Raw genomic sequence first — 15,559 nt, 5'->3', positions numbered from 1 at the left:
CAATATTGCACCCAGAAACCTGGCCGCCATGGCCCTCAAAGCCCTTGATCCCCCTTCCCAGAACCAATAGGGGCCAGTGCACCCTCCAAGCACTTTCTGGAATGGGAGGAAGGACATCTCCATGCACTCTGAGGTGGTCTTGCCGAGGTGGTCTTGCCAAGGTGACCAAGCCCACAGAGATGAAGCAATCAGATGACCCATACTGGAGCAAGCCTGAGGTTAATGGCCACCACACACTGTCCTACAGGCTGGGTGGTCTGCATCAGACACACATGTCAGAAAGCAATCCTACATGGATAGTATTCAGGCCCATACTGCCGAGACAGCTTCCACTCACAAAGAACCAACGCTTTTCTCTCACAATGTTGCAATGCAAAGCTCCCTCCAGCCTCTTTCAGTACCTGCTGGAAGAACCCAAAATCCCAAGTCCTCTGCTGCTGAGTCCTAATGCTTCTCCCAAGGCATCCTGTGACACCAGAAAGAAGTGTCTCAGGGCTCCTCAGCCTGAAACAGGATGAGGTGGTGCATCAGTCCTAAGCCCTCTAGAACCTCAGATTTTCAGAACTGAGTCAGACCCTTCCTGGAAGCAGGCAGGGCACAATAGGTAATCCACACATGGAAGAATGAATGGCTCTTGGCACTAGAAGATACCACAAGCCATCCCATCACCTTCAGTTCCTCCATTTCACCCTTCCTGATAGCAACATCAAGTTTTCTTCAAGTCACTTCACTGTCTGGATCTGATGAGTGAAAGCACTTATCAGATGATGGCGAAAAGGTGTTGACAGTGTCTCCCAGATTTTTTTCTAGACCTTTTGATTGCTATTAGTCATTCTCAGACTTTGAAAATGTCCGAGCTCCTCATCTGCAATAGACCATGAGCTCTTTGAGAGCAAGGGACTGTGTCTTGGTCAATTCTAGAACACCTTCACCAAGGATGGGTCCTGGTAGCAGAGGAAGTGCCCAGTGAATGTAAATGAATGAACTCATCAGTATACCCTTGGGGTCGCCATGGGTGGGGAGATTCAATGAGTGGACTCTATGATCCCCTCATCCCTACCCATCCTCTGCTTTTATCCCTTTCACAAATGTTTGAGAACTACGCTGTAGATATCATAACCATTCTACAGTCAGTTAATGTCAATGTCATCCGCCTGGTTAGCTAATGAGCTGTAGGAGCTAACTTGAGAAAATAGCCACTCATTTTTAAAAGTTATTTTTTTCTCTGATCAGAAAAAAAAGTAAGTCAGCCTTCTTATTCCTCCTGTGGGAGGAGGAAAGGAAAGAGAAGAGGTGAGTGGGCCCCTGTTGTGTGCTCACAGGTCTTCAGCCTGGCCCCTGGAGTGATTGTTGAAGGTCGAGTACGTACCGGATGTTGGTGGGATGCTTCCATCCCTACCTACCAGATTCACTCTCCCCTGCTGATCACAAGCACCCCATCTTCCCTTGACATCCCCACCACCCCACCTGGGGGTTGTGAGGGCCATCAGAGCAACCTCAGATGAGATTGTGCTTAGGGATGGTGAATCTAGGCCTAGGGCTCAGAATAAAGCCCTCCCACCTTGCCCCAGGTATCCACCACTTCAGGGGTGAAGAGTCTTAGTAATGAATGGCAGTTGGGAGTTAGCAAGTTAGTCTGGAAATGGTGGGGTGTTAGAGGAAAGGCATTCCAGGTCCTCAGTCGCATATGTGTTAACTGCTACAAGTTCAGAATTTCAGAGTGAATGGAGCACAGAGGGAAGTGGGTGCAGGGAGAGGAGAGGCTAGAGAGGCTGGTGGGCCTTGTAAGTCAACTTAAAGAGCTTCCGCTTCATTTTAGGGTAACGGGGTGTTTGAATGGGGGATTGAGGTTGACCAGCTGTGTGTGTGGGAGGCTTGGAGCAGGATGTGAAGTAGCCCCTTCCGTCATATTCATGTGCTTCATGACCGTGCAGGAGGCCAGGTCCTGAGGGCCTCATTTCCTTATCTGTAAAATGCCATGACCTTTAGGGACTCTTCCCAATGAACATTCCTGGAGTCTCTAATTGATAAAAAGAGAATTGGAACCCTGATCCTCCATGCCTCCCCTGCACCAAAATCAAGTGAACAACCAAAGCAATTCAAGCTCCCTAAGGAGAGTGCTCTACCCCTTCCAAGATGCCTCCAGGCTGAGAGAAGGGTATTCAATGAGGAGGTCCTCCAGACTGAGCCCAGCAAGAGGACAGCTAGGCAGGGCATCCAGACCTTATAGTCAGACCCCTGCCTCTGGCTCCATCAGATTAAGGAACAGCTCTAAGAGGGAGGTGGCCATGTTCTGAATAGGGGGCTGGGAGCTCCAACATGGCCAGATTCAACTGTTCATCAACATGGCATGATACACAGGGAATATCAGGTGAACCCTTTAGAGGATGTGCTGGTCTTAGGTCAAGTCCTTGAATGCCCTGTGCCTTCTGAGAGATGCCTCCCTCCCCCAACCCAACAGTATGTGCAGCCCATAGGGCCACCCGACCCACCCAACCTGCAGAGACCAACTTCTTCCTTAGAGCCTGGCTTTCCTCCTGAGAGAAAACAGCAAGTGCCTTAAGGTGGACCCTTGAGACCAGAGTAGCCAGGGCCCAGGTTTACCTACCCAGCCACAGCAGACCAGAGGCCCAGAGCAGAATCGCGACACTGCCTGAAGGCAATAAAAACCCAAATCCATGCTTCATCTCAAAAGTCAGCTTTTTATTATTGGGGCCAGGGCCCAGGGAGGGGGAGGGTGTTGAGCTATCATTGCTCTTTCCAGGAAATGTTGTGAGCTGCAGTGAAAGCTCGAGATGTTGCATTTTTTTTTTTCAACTCAAGCATGTGTTTTTCAAAAATATCATCCTTTTCTCCCCCCCACCCAACCCCCCCACTAATTTTAGAATCAGACCAAAGCCAAGCTACTGTCCTCTGTTTCTGTTGGGAAAATACTATATTTATTCGAGATGCAGAAGTGTGTCTCTGCAAACCTCCGATTGCTTCAGGAAAACAAATCTGCTTTAGACTATACAGAAACCATGATACAAAATTTATTTCATGCTAGAGTCGCTTTGCATAACATTGGGCATGCAGTTTTTTACTCTGAAGTACTAAATTGCATACAATGCCAGGTTGTGTCTTAATAAAAGTGGAGGAGTTGCTCCTCCCATGGTCCTGATCTTTTGGTGCTCTACATCCTGGTTTTAAAGTAACACTTGGAAAATCCGTATGGTGTTGATTATTTATTATGAACAATTTGTTATGAAAGTTGGTCACACTGGATCTACGCACTGATAAGATGAGAGAATCGACCTAGACTGGCCGCTGTCAGGGGTCTTGGGGAGACGTCCGGTGGGTCACAAGCATGCCAAACAGAGAGGGAAGAAGGCGGCAGTGCGAGTTTCCACGATTCTATTTGGAGCAAAGTTCTCAGTTTCTGCATGAGAGATGAGCTACGAAGGTGAGGTCAATATGACCGATGACTGACCGACTGCCCTTTTTGGAACCTTTACTCTCGATCTTGTGTACAAAAAGGGAGACAACCCATTCTCCATCCCCGTTCTTCCTCCCCTTGCCCCCCACCCCCAGAAATGTACAGGTTTCTACCGAATGTCGTTACAGTTTGGCTCCAACAATGTGTGTAAAAGTAAAGAGTTTTGAAAGAAAATAAAGACTTTTGCTTTTTCTTTTCATTATTGTTGTTTAGGGTAATCATACAGTTGCAGGGGTTTGATGGGTTTGGCTTGCTGGGTTTTCTGTTGAACTTCATGCAAGTCATGCTAAGGAACCCCTCCACCCCCCCTCCCCAAATAAAATAAAATTTTAAAAAATGAAAAGAAGGAAAAGAAATCCTCTACGGTCAGTTACCATTTGGCCGTAGGAAAAGCTACGTCCGTCCTAGTACAATGCCTGGGCCACTCGGACTCGTCCGGCAAACCTGCATGGCGTGAATTTACTCTGTCCGAGGGTGAGGAGGGGCTGCAGGTCCACCCAGATGCTTAATAGCCACCAGTGTCCTCGGCCAAGCCGCCTGGTCAAGTCACTCTCACAGCCTCTGTCGGCATATACTTAGCAATGACAGGGCTTTCTTTGCAAAGATCTGTATGTAAAGAATACAATTAACACTTGAGCTTCTCTTCTTGGCTTTCCCATCCCGCTTGGTACTTAGTTCTTAAGGAAGGAGGAGGAAAGACAGTACAGCCACATGCAGAGGCAGGCAGATTCTTCTCCAGCTGGCTTGGATTTCCCATGCAGTGAGCCAGCCTAGCACGCCTCTTTCCCTCCTGGGGGAACGGGTTAAGTCCCTAATTCTTCTCCTACTCTGAACATGGATTCAAACACCTGCAGGGCTTATGGCTCAGAATTAGCCTGAGAAAAGCAAGTCCTTGGCGGTTGCCATGACTCCATGACTCCATGACAATGGGGGCCAGGTGGATGTGGGTGGGGAAACTTAACCCTTGGCACCTCTCAAACACTCCCGCACCTAAGCCCCTGTGGAACTGGGGAGTGGGTATCACCTCTAGACAGTGGTTGCTGCTGGGTTCCCTAGCCACTGCAGGGAGATGGGGCTGCTTCTGTCCCACACTCCCTGGGCTTCTGGAAGCACAGTAAAGAGACTCTCCTGTCTCTTCTTTTAGGCCACGCTGATAAATCCAACAATCAAGGAGACAGGCAGCCCATGAGACCTTACTAGGCAGGACACAGCCACTGGGAACGGTCTACCTGCTCTCCTTCTCACTCCCCAGGGCTGCCCCTGCTCCTGTGCATTCTAGAGCCTCCACCTGGGAAAAAAGCCAGTTGCAAAGGGGAGCATCAGGCCCATCCATGGAGGGTGCGAAGGATGGGGCCCTCCCCAAGGCCTCTGCCATGCAGAACCATGCAGGGTGCTACACCATGCTGGGGTCCGAGGGACCTCCAGGCAGGCCACAGAAGCAGGGCCCAGCCTAGACCAGGTGGGCACAATTAAGCACTAGTGACCAGAAGGACTTGCCCTCATCTCAGTGTAGGCTGCCTCTCCTGGGTTTACTTTTGATTTTGAATTCTGTTTTCTCCTTGTGTATGGTTTAACCACTTCAAATATTGGAGCAGTTGCGAATGGCCACAGGCTACCCTAACTGCTGCTCTCCAAAACCCAACTACTTGTCTGACCCAGATTGCTCACCCCAGTCAGCATGCATCTGTGTGAGAGCGTATGGTGCTCCAAGACATGCACGAGCTGCCCAGCCAGTCTGCTGCACCAAGAAGGGCTTTCTCCGCCTTCCAGGCCAGACCAATGCGTGGAGTCTTGAGTTAGGGTGCTCTGGGCCCCCACCCCAAGCCTCTCCCCAGCCCGTGCTCAAGCTCTAGTAGAAGCCTTCCTCTCCAGTAGGGTCACCTACAGTTCTGTGTGAAAGGAGACCTTGAGCAGACAGGCCACCACTGGTCTCAGCCTTCACCAACCACAAGTGGTGCTGACCAAACCCACGGTAGTGGTCAGTGGGCACTGGGGATGGAAGGAACTCACAGAGTCTTGCTAAACCACCTTCTCTTGGCAAGTTCTCTATCTGCCACTAGCAATATTTTGACTGGAGCACACTTTACCTGTGTAGGGACAATGGCCTTACACCCAAGCTCTGAAGCCACCTCTCTCTTCATCCCTCCCTGCCCACTGGCCCGTGGATTCTCTTTAAAGAATGCTGCTTCCAGAATATACATTTTGGGTAGCTAAGCCCACAGGGTCCTGGTCAGGCCAGGCCACCCCACCGCCCTCCTCAACCAAAGGAGAGGAGAGGTCTCTTGGCCTTCTGGACCTGACCTGTCATCTGCCAGAGCTGTCTGGGGGAGTCAAGGCTCCTCCTCATCCCTGGGACCCCCTGCCTTGGGATCATGGCTGTCATCAACCAGCCTGTCCCAAGCCCCTTAGCTCAATATCAACCCCCAGCTTCCTGGGCCTCAGGTTCTCTCTGCCAGCCTGACATCTGCTTAGGGGACAGGGACTCAGACCTCCAGGGGCTGACCCTGGGGGACTCCCTTCATCCCTGCCCCCTTGGTGTGCCTGCCTGCCCCTCAGCACCCCTCACCCGCCACCCTGCCCACCCATCTGCAGGAGCGCGAGGTGGGCCCAGCCGATGAACAGTGCTCCAGCTTCCTCTACATACCCTTTCTCATTCCTCCACCAGGTGGGCACGCGTACTCCCCAGTTGATAAGAGGAAGCAGGGTCCGTATCTCTCGCGGGTGCCCGAACGCGTAAAGGGCAGGCCCTCATCGGGAGTGAGGGCCTGGTCTATGTGGGGGCAGTCTTCGTTCGCCAGCGCGGCCTTCGCCACCTCCCCATTCAGTTTGGAATCTTCAAACATATAAGCAGAAGCTATTGAGACACTGAAAACTGTTTAGTTGGTGTGGGGGATAGGCCAGAGGTGGGGCATTGGCAGAGGGCAGCCCATCCCTGAGGATGGAGAAGCAGGCATTGAGCAGGGCACGAGGCTGGGGATCTCAGCTCATTCAGGCAGCCTGGGGGCTGCCATGATGCTGGGAGGGAGGGACTTCTGGGTTTGCTCAAAGTTTGCAAAAAGATGAGTTGGTGATGGGCCCAGCAGGTGCAGTGCTGGGGGCTGGGCCCAGGGCCCAAAGGGGTCGATGACACAGGATGGTGTGGATGCAGTCATGGGGAGAGGGCCAGACACAGAGCTCAGGGGAAGACAGACAGACAAGCAGAAACACTCCAGTCCAGAGAGGCAGCCTTTTTGGACCTCTCTGCTGCTGACCAGAGCCTGTCACCCATCCACATCTGGCCAGTTGCTTAGGCTGCCCTAGCTCCATCCAGACTCATCCAATCAGCTCTGCTTCATTCCCTACTGGGATCCCATCTGATCACTTGATTCCTGCTGTCCCCCCCAATATCCTACCTGATCACTCAACCTGCTCCCCACCCATGCATACCCAAACTGGTCAGTCTGTGTGCCCCATCCCCCATGCAGACTAGACCTGGCCACCTAGTCTCCTCTGTCCCCATGCAGACCCAGTCCAGTCACTCTGTATGCCCTGTCCCCCCTGCAGACTAAACCCGGCCACCTAGTCTCCTCTGTCCCCATTTAGACCCAATCTGGTCACTCTGTATGCCCCATCCCCTATACAGATTAGGCCTGGCCATGCCGTCTCCTCTGTTTTCCACGCAGACCCAATCTGGTCACTCTGCATGCCCTGTACCCCTTACAGATTAGGCCTGGCCACACAGTCTCCTCTGTCCCCATGCAGACCCAGCTCGACCACTCCATCTGCTCCATCCCCACACAGATCTATGCCCAACACTCAGTCTGCCTGGATCCCCATGCATATCAAGCCAGTGTCTTCCACCTGTGCTGCCCAGCGGGTCTGGTCAGCTTGCACAGGCACAACAGGGATGTACGCATGAGGCCGTGACAGCGGGACATGGATGTGGGGGAGCTCCCATTCCTGTGTCTCCTCTTGTCAGTGTCCCCGGCAAAGCAGAGCAAATGATGTGTAGAAGACAACAGCAGCTGATGGACTTGGGTGGGGAAAATTCAAGTCTTGGCCTCTGTGGTAGCCTGGGAAGGAACCTGAGAGGAGTTCTGGGGCACATTTGGTAGGGGGCAAAGTGTAGCCAGAGCAAGGAGCTCTGTCTCTCCAGTTCCAGGAGCAGAGCCCTGGAAGCCTGTGGAGCTAGCAGAGGTAGCTCTGACTGGCCCTTGCCTCTGCCCTGTTACTCTTGGGGACTGAGCCTGCCCCACACTCTCTGCCCCCAAAGCAGACTCTTTCTGGCCACGGTGGAGCCTACTCAAACACTTCATCTGGGGCAAGAGCCTCAAGGGCAAGCCCTTTTGTGGAAGAAGGAAACCAACATGGGTGTGGCCACATTAAGGGAGGCTGTCTGAAAGACTCAGAGGGAAAATGCTGGAGACAGTTCCCACCCGATTTGACACTCTCTTGTGATCCTGTTCACATCATGTAACTACACGCAGAAGTGATCCTTCTCCACGTGCACATACTCAGCGTGCGCGTGGGTGGGACCACCCCCCGTGTACACATCATGTCACTACAAAGAGGCAGTCAGTCGAAAGAGAAATGGACCAATCAGGTTTATTCATAAAGCAAATCCAAAAAAAAATCCCATCATAATTTTGGAACTTAAAAAAAAATCTCTCGTACAAGATGGCAAAGCATTTCACGTACAGTGTGTTTCTTGACAAATCCCAGGGGCTTCACTCCTCCACTTACTCTGAACCAGAAAGGCCAGTTACCAAGGTAACTCTGACACCACGTGACTGGGGCTGGGGGCTCCCTGGGAGCTGGGGGCTGTCTAGCATGCGGGGGCGTGTCTGCAGGCACACACGTGTGTGCACACACACGCCCGGTCCTGCCTCCCAATCTGGTTGGCCCCTGTCTTCCTTCCCAAGGGTCTCTGGGCTGAGGGAGGAAAGCATCGGGAGAGCGGAGAGGAGCGGTCTGGAGGGGGAAGTGGATGAGGGTGTGCAGGTGGGGCCCATAGTACCCTGCTTGAATTTCCTTGAGGGGAAAATGCTGGGTCCTCCCAGGCAGCGTTTCCATCTAGGGGCAGTGAGGACCTGCTGTCTCTTTGTAGGCCATCATCTGTCAGTTCTTGGCCAGGGGATGGGTCAGAGCTGGGTGCCCCTCTCTGCCTCCACCTCCGTGGAGATGGTGCAGCCTGAGACCCCTCCTCTGGCTCTGTCCACCAGTCCCCCACTCCCCTGGGGCTCCCAGCTCCTACCACCTTTAAGAAGCCCAAAGTTGGGGCTGGTTTTCACTGCAGGGGTGGGGGCAAGGAACAGCCATCAGAGAGCCCGGGGAGGTGAGGGGGTGAGAGCTAGGTACCTTTCCCTCCGTGGGGGATTCACAGGACACCCCAGACCCTGCTTTTTCGCTCTACTTTGACCTTTGACGAGGGGACTGTGATTGGGTGGGGTGTTTAAGTCTTGCTCTGTGGATGAGCCCAGCCTCCCTGGGCTGTTGATTTGTCTGCAGTTTGGGATGCTCCCAGAAACTGGGAGTCTTCGCCCTCCCTAACTTCAGAGGGGTGGGCGGAAGAGAGAGACAAAGGAGGGGCCAACTGTCTAAATCTTGGGAACCCATGAAAAGGGCCACAGCTGCGAGCTCACCTAAGGCCCCCCATCCTCCTGCCCCTGCTCCACCCTTTGGATGAGATGGCAGCTTGGAGCCTTGGTTCCCGCCTGCTTTCCAGAAGCCTGGGGCCCCACCTCCCTTGGTCCAGGGCCCCCAGGCCCCCACTAGACCCACAGGCCTGCAATGATGAAATGGCAGCATGGGCAGCGTCTCAGAGATGGTTTCCAGGCTTTGAAATGGGCTGAGATGAGCATCCGTGAGGGGGTCATTTTTTTTTAAACTTTGGAGCAAGGAGAACCAGCGTCGCTGGGCCCTCAGCCAGCAAGACTGGCCTGTGTGCCCCGGTCTCCAGGTGCCACTGACGTACTTACTGTTCACACCAGCAGTGGGTACCGGGGGCACACGCAGGGCTGGGGTGGGGTGGGGGGTGGCCGGGCATTTCCTTGGGGTTAGCCCCGAAGGATCTGCCCAGCTGGGACTCAGGGGAAAACGTCCCGGGCTAAATGGGGACAGTCTGTGAGAGACACGAGCAGAGTACAATCACGAGAACCGGCACAAGTCATGCAACAAAGGAGGAAAGAGAGAGAGAGAGAGAAACATGATTAGTGGAGAGAGAGAAAAAGAATGTGAACAACATGGAAAAGAACACCCATGCCTGGCCCTCAGAGTCAGCTCACTTCTCTGCTACTTCCCCTGAGCTGTCCAGGGGCCACGAGGACCCCACGCAGGGCTCCAGCTGCCAACCCTGCCGCTGGACTGTGCGGAAACTCTTTCAGCCCCACCCCCGCCTGGCCAGCTCCGACCACAAGCCCGTCACCCTCCCTGCCCCGTGGGCTAGCACCACACCCTGGGCAGCCACTGCAGCCCAGCAGGGGAAGGGTAGAGGAGCCAGGGACAGGGCATTTGGGGCTCTGCTGCTTAGGGGAGAACTCCCCACCAAAGATGACCCAGAGTCTGCCATGGTAGCTCCCAGGGGATCCAGGCAGGAGCTTCTCTGCGACCTCACTGCTGCCGTACATGCCCATGGGCAGGAAGGGAGCCTGGCCACCACCCCTCCCCCCTTGCTCGCCTACTCACTCAGGACCCTGCAGCCCTGGGCAAGGCACCACAAAGGACCAACCCACATCACAGGAGCAGAGATGGACAAGACACACGTGAACGGACACAGCAGGACAGAGGAAGCACTCCGAGCTGTCCAGAGCAGCTGGTCTGGGCCCCAGCTGCAGACGGGGCAGGGAGGCCCTTTCTGGGAGAGGGGCAGCTTCTTGTGGGCCATCAGCCCTGACAGTCCCTGGCTGTGCAGGGCACCCTCCTGGCAGCCCCCTAAGAGGCCCTACAACCAGGTGAGAATTGGACTCTTGACAACCCCCCAGGATGAGACCCTAAACACGGAGGCCATGCCAGCCATGGCACAGAGGAGCAGACTAGATCACCCCTGGGACAGACACACAGACTGAGTTTTCAGGAGGGATCAAGACGTGGAAGTGAGGGAAGGGGCTGCCGTGCAACCGGGAGGCCTTGCTTCATTCCCAGGGCTCCAGCCTGGGGGTGTGATGCCCTCAGAGCCCAGCAGGCTGCACCTGGCCCTTCATCCAGGTGTGAAAAGTTGAATTGGAGAAGCCCAGGTTCTGGTCACCCTCAGGGGTGGAGTGAGGCTAGAAAGGCCTCGGGGGCCTGCATCTCACCCCCCACAATTCCTTAGGGCCTGCTTTCCACCCACCACATTGCCTCCCTTGCCTCGGGCCTCCCCCTCACTCTCTCACAAACTCACCCCCATCCCCGTGCCCATCTGGGTGCAAAGCCACAAGCAGGAAAGAAGGCGAGTGGGAAGGGACTCGGGTGCAGAGATGGGGGAGGACTCGCCTTGAGCCTCACACACCCCCTTGGTGGCAGATAATCCAGGTCTCACACACGGGTCTGGACGTCAGGACAGCACCAACACCACCAGGGGAAGCGAGTGCTTGCGGCAGGGAGTGGGGACACAGCATGGGGGGAGAAAGCAGGAGGATCCAGGAGGCATGCAGCCTTCAGAGGGCAAGTGTGGGCGGGCCCAAATACATCCTCAGCCATACAGACTGTCCAAGCCAGAGCCCTCTGCATCCCCAAAACCTGGAGCCAGGGCAAGGTGGCTCCCAAGAGCAGGGCTGCCAAGGCTAGGGAGGGGCGATGAAACAAGGGGAATCCCACAGGAGTGCATGGGTTTTACAGGGCTGCTGGAGCATGGGAAGAGGGCTTGTGTGTCTGGGACTAGCTGGTGTGCATGTCACACACACATCTGCACTCCTGCATGTGTGTGTGTGTGTGTGCATGCATGTCCTCAGCACATGGATAACACTGGCATGGTCTAGGAATACAGAGGAATCTATGCCTGCCTGGAGTGAACTGGGGATCCTTTACGGCCTGGCCTGGGGCACCCAGGCTTGGGGCACCCATCCTGAAAGGTCAGTGTGGAGGAGGACACAATGGAAGGGCCAAGCAGTGCCATGGCAATGCCACTCAGGCTGAGCTCCTGCTGCTGGGGCCCAAGGTGGAACCCTCCCCCAGAGCCCCAGGAACTGTCCTTGCCCTGGTGGTGGCTCCAGACGTCCCTGGCTAACTAATCCAAAGCACAGAGGTGGGGTGGAGGCTTTCCAAGGAGCAGGAGCCATGTCTTGGCCGGGCCCCCTAATTCAGCCTCTGAGACCCCTGTCCACCCTTGGCACAGCCCAGGACACTAGCCACATTCTTCTCAGGTGCCTCCAGGAATCCCAGGAAGGGAAGGGTATGGGACAGGGACAAGGGTCTGGATAGCCCCTATGGGCAGAGACGTGGGCCTTGGGGTTACTGCTGTGGCTGGCATGGCTGTGGAATGAAGCCAGACAGGATCAGGATGGGGTGGTGGGTCAGAGCGCATCAGTGGGGAAGGAAAGCAGTCATCCACTGGGAGAGGCCACCCAAACCAGGGGGAAACATCCTCACCTGGGGCTGAGCCAGCCTGCAGTCCCCCCTGCCAGACCTGGGCACGGGATGTCTTTCATAGAATAAATGCTACCTAATCTCTCCCATCAACCTCCTGCTCACCCTGGTACTCCTTCTGAGCTCAGTATTGTCTTTCTTCTCTGGGTCATCTGTTCCTTTGAAATCCCTGTGTCCACAGAATAAGTCGATGGTATTCCATGGGTAGAGGTAGACTATGGGCTTTATATCTTCAGACCAGAGCCCCATGATCAACTTTATGTGCTATGTGCAGTTCTCATAAAACTGAGATAGTCCCACAATGAACCACTAGCCATGGAATATTAGAATATATCCCACAGTGACTAGTATTGTTTCATAACCCCCCTCCCCCCGCCCCGACCCCAGTGAATTCAGGGGAAAGTGGTCATACACTGGTTGGGATGTCTTGTATTGCTGCTGCAGTCCCTACCGCCGGAAACGGGGAGAACCCTCGGTGGGAGGTTGTTGCTGGTCTGTAGTGCTTTCATCTAAGCTGCCCGGGGTGGTGGCCCCCTCTAGTCCTTTGCTCACCAGCAGCCACTTCCATCAGGAGGTCACTGGAAACTCCCACTCAACCATCAACCCAAACAGACAACATGAAAGCTAGAGTCACTCCAACAGGTTCCTAAAGATAAACGCTAAACTCTAGAGTGGTGGTAGAAGATGAGTTGGTTCGGCATGCTATGGGATAAGTAAGCTTGTCACGGAGGGCTAGAGGCGTCTCCCAAGCAGGACCTGGAGCTGGGCAGCCGGAATCAAAGCAGGAATTCTACTCAGCTATGGAGACAGGCTCTGTGGGGGGTGAGGATCCTTGCTACTGCCTTTGCAGGGACCCTCCTGCCAGATCCCATGCACCATTTCTGCCGTCTGCACAGCCTGAAGGGAGCTGTGTTAAGGACCAAATCAAAACCTGTCTGGCCCTTCCGAGTCCCCCCCGCCCCCACCCTGCCCCAACACTGGGTCGGTGGCCTGAGTCACAGACTCATGCCCTACTCCTGCCCACCCAAGCAGCAGCAGCCCCCTGGGCTCCTGCTAAGACAGTCCTCAGCCACCTGGCAGGCCATGTCCTCTCTTCAGAACATCACGAGACCAACCGTGTCAACTTCCTTACCCGGGGCCACCAGGGAGGTTCCTCTAGCAGGCTCTTGCCTTCTGCATTTGGCTGCCCAGCATCTCCCTGGGCCCCCAGGCTCCACACCTCCAGAGCGAGTGCGGGGTCCGGGGTCGCCCACGGAACTAAGGAAGCAGTCTGACTGGATCTGCAATCATCGCTACGGGGGCGGAAGTGAAAGGTCAGATCGACATGCCTCTAAGAGGTTTCCTACCTGCTCTGTTAATTTCTAAAATTTCTTCCTGGGCCAGCGGACATGTGTCACTCTGAGTACTGTGGTGTGGAGAGTTTACGACAGATTTACAATAATTGGGAGATCCCAGCTGCGGTGGCCGTGGAATATGCTTCTTTTTTTTCTTTGGTAGTTTCTGCTTAGCCATGGCTAAGGAGTAGTACATCCCGAAATTGTTCACGATGACGGGCACGGGCATGGCGATGGTCAGCACGCCCGCCAGCGCGCACAGCGCCCCCACCAGCATGCCGGACCACGTCTGCGGGTACATGTCTCCATAGCCCAGCGTCGTCATGGTGACCACGGCCCACCAGAAGCCGATGGGGATGTTCTTAAAGTGCGTGTGCTCGCTGGCGCTGGGGTCGTTGGGCTGCGCCCCTATCCTCTCGGCGTAGTAGATCATGGTGGCGAAGATGAGCACGCCCAGGGCCAGGAAGATGATGAGCAGCAGGAACTCGTTGGTGCTGGCGCGGAGCGTGTGGCCCAGGACCCGCAGGCCCACGAAGTGGCGGGTCAGCTTGAAGATGCGCAGGATACGCACGAAGCGGACGACGCGCAGGAAGCCCAGCACGTCCTTGGCCGCCTTGGACGACAGCCCGCTCAGGCCCACCTCCAGGTAGAAGGGGAGGATGGCCACGAAGTCGATGATGTTGAGCGAGTTCTTGACGAACTCCACCTTGTTGGGGCAGAAGACGACACGCATGAGGAACTCGAAGGTGAACCAGACCACGCAGACGCCCTCGATGTAGGTGAGGAAGGCCTCCGTCTCCGCTTCCCGGTAGTAGCGCACCTGCGTGCCGTTCCGAACGTTCTCGATCTCCGTCTTGTTCACGATGGGGTTGAAGCGCTCGTGGGTCTCCAGGCAAAAAGTGGTGATGGAGACCAGGATGAAGAAGAGGGAGGCAAAGGCCACATACTGTGGGGAGAAACACACAGAGTCAGAGGGGAGCCCCTCCCACCCAGAGGGGAGAAGCCCGGGGGGCCTTGTGTTGGGTCCAGTCAGAGGAAGACGCCTGCGCAAGGCCCCCTGCAAGGCGACCCAAGCTGACGGGCCACATCTCCCTCCTCAGGGCACAGGGACGTGCAGGGCAGTCAGGCGTGGCTTGTAAATCCCTCCTCCTCAACCTTCCATGTGCTCTCTCTTCCTACCGTTGCCAGCCACATGCCCGAGGGGCCACTAGAACCACCAGAGGGAAGGAGCCTGGGCCCCTGGAAAGAAAGCCATCCACTAAATGCCCTCATCGAACTGTTGCCTGAGGAGGAAATTAACTTCTATCATGTGAGGCCACTGCAGTTCAGAGGTGATTTGTTAAAGCATTGAGCGACCCTGACGCATAAACGTGACCACCCACAAGGATGATAACTATGTGGGGCAACGCATGTTTTAATTAGCTAGACTTAACCCTTCCACAATGTGTATGTATTTGAAAATATCATGTGGTACACAACAAATACATACAATGTTATATGTCAATTTAAAAAATAAATAAATTTTGGGGGGAAAAATATGCTCTAGACTGCTGGAGCTGAAGTTTCCAAAGAAATGAGAGGGGGCAGCCATAGCGGAATCAGGCCTCTCAAAGGCCACATCTCCCATCTTTCTTCCTTCCAACTCCAGTCTGTTCACTTCAAGGAGTGCCACGGTCCCACCTCCTATCAATGGCTGCCTCTAGCCTTTGCCTTAGTTTGCATTGATGCTCCTCCCCTACCCTGGGGGTGCCCTGGAAGTCCCAGAGCAGCCCTATCTGAACTGACCATGGCCTATGGGGCCTGACACCCACTCTGGCAGGGATCTGCAAACCGAGACCTATGTGGACCTTCCAAACCACATTCTGGGTTGAGGAAAGGGGAAGAGACAGAATCAGCATTTCAGAATGACAGAGTTAGGGCAGCCTTTAGAGATGATCTGGTCAAGATACCACATGCCACAGACGGGTAGTCTGAGGCCCAGAAATAGGGAGAGATCCGCCTAAACTACTCCTTACAGTACGTTCATAGTCCCATTGGTTTTAGAGCATTGTGCAATTTCCAAAAAATTTTCTCCTAGGCTGTGATTCTTATGCATCCTTCTATCCACCTCTCCCTCCTTTCTTTTACTCATCCATCCCCCTCCTCCCTTCTCTCCTGTCTTCCTTCCTCTCTCCCTCCGTTCCATCTACACATCCATTCGTATTCTTTC

General features: G+C 54.5%; 1 protein-coding gene across 1 annotated transcript; it reads right to left on the bottom strand.

Moving 5' to 3' along the window:
• Positions 1-3,016: 3,016 nt before the first annotated feature.
• On the bottom strand, positions 3,017-14,296 carry LOC103582530 (potassium voltage-gated channel subfamily C member 1-like; the record flags this gene model as incomplete). Its single annotated transcript, XM_008564094.1, has 3 exons — positions 3,017-4,081; positions 6,120-6,308; positions 13,363-14,296. Coding segments are annotated over 3 exons (1,188 nt in total), but the record flags the coding sequence as incomplete, so codon positions are not given.
• Between the last annotated feature and the right edge of the window lie 1,263 nt (positions 14,297-15,559).

The sequence above is a fragment of the Galeopterus variegatus genome, unplaced genomic scaffold (genome assembly GCF_000696425.1).
Source record: "Galeopterus variegatus unplaced genomic scaffold, G_variegatus-3.0.2 Scaffold16634, whole genome shotgun sequence".
Lineage (NCBI taxonomy): Eukaryota > Metazoa > Chordata > Mammalia > Dermoptera > Cynocephalidae > Galeopterus > Galeopterus variegatus.
Note: the sequence above shows the minus strand (reverse complement) of the source record. Positions and strands in the feature narration are given on the sequence as shown.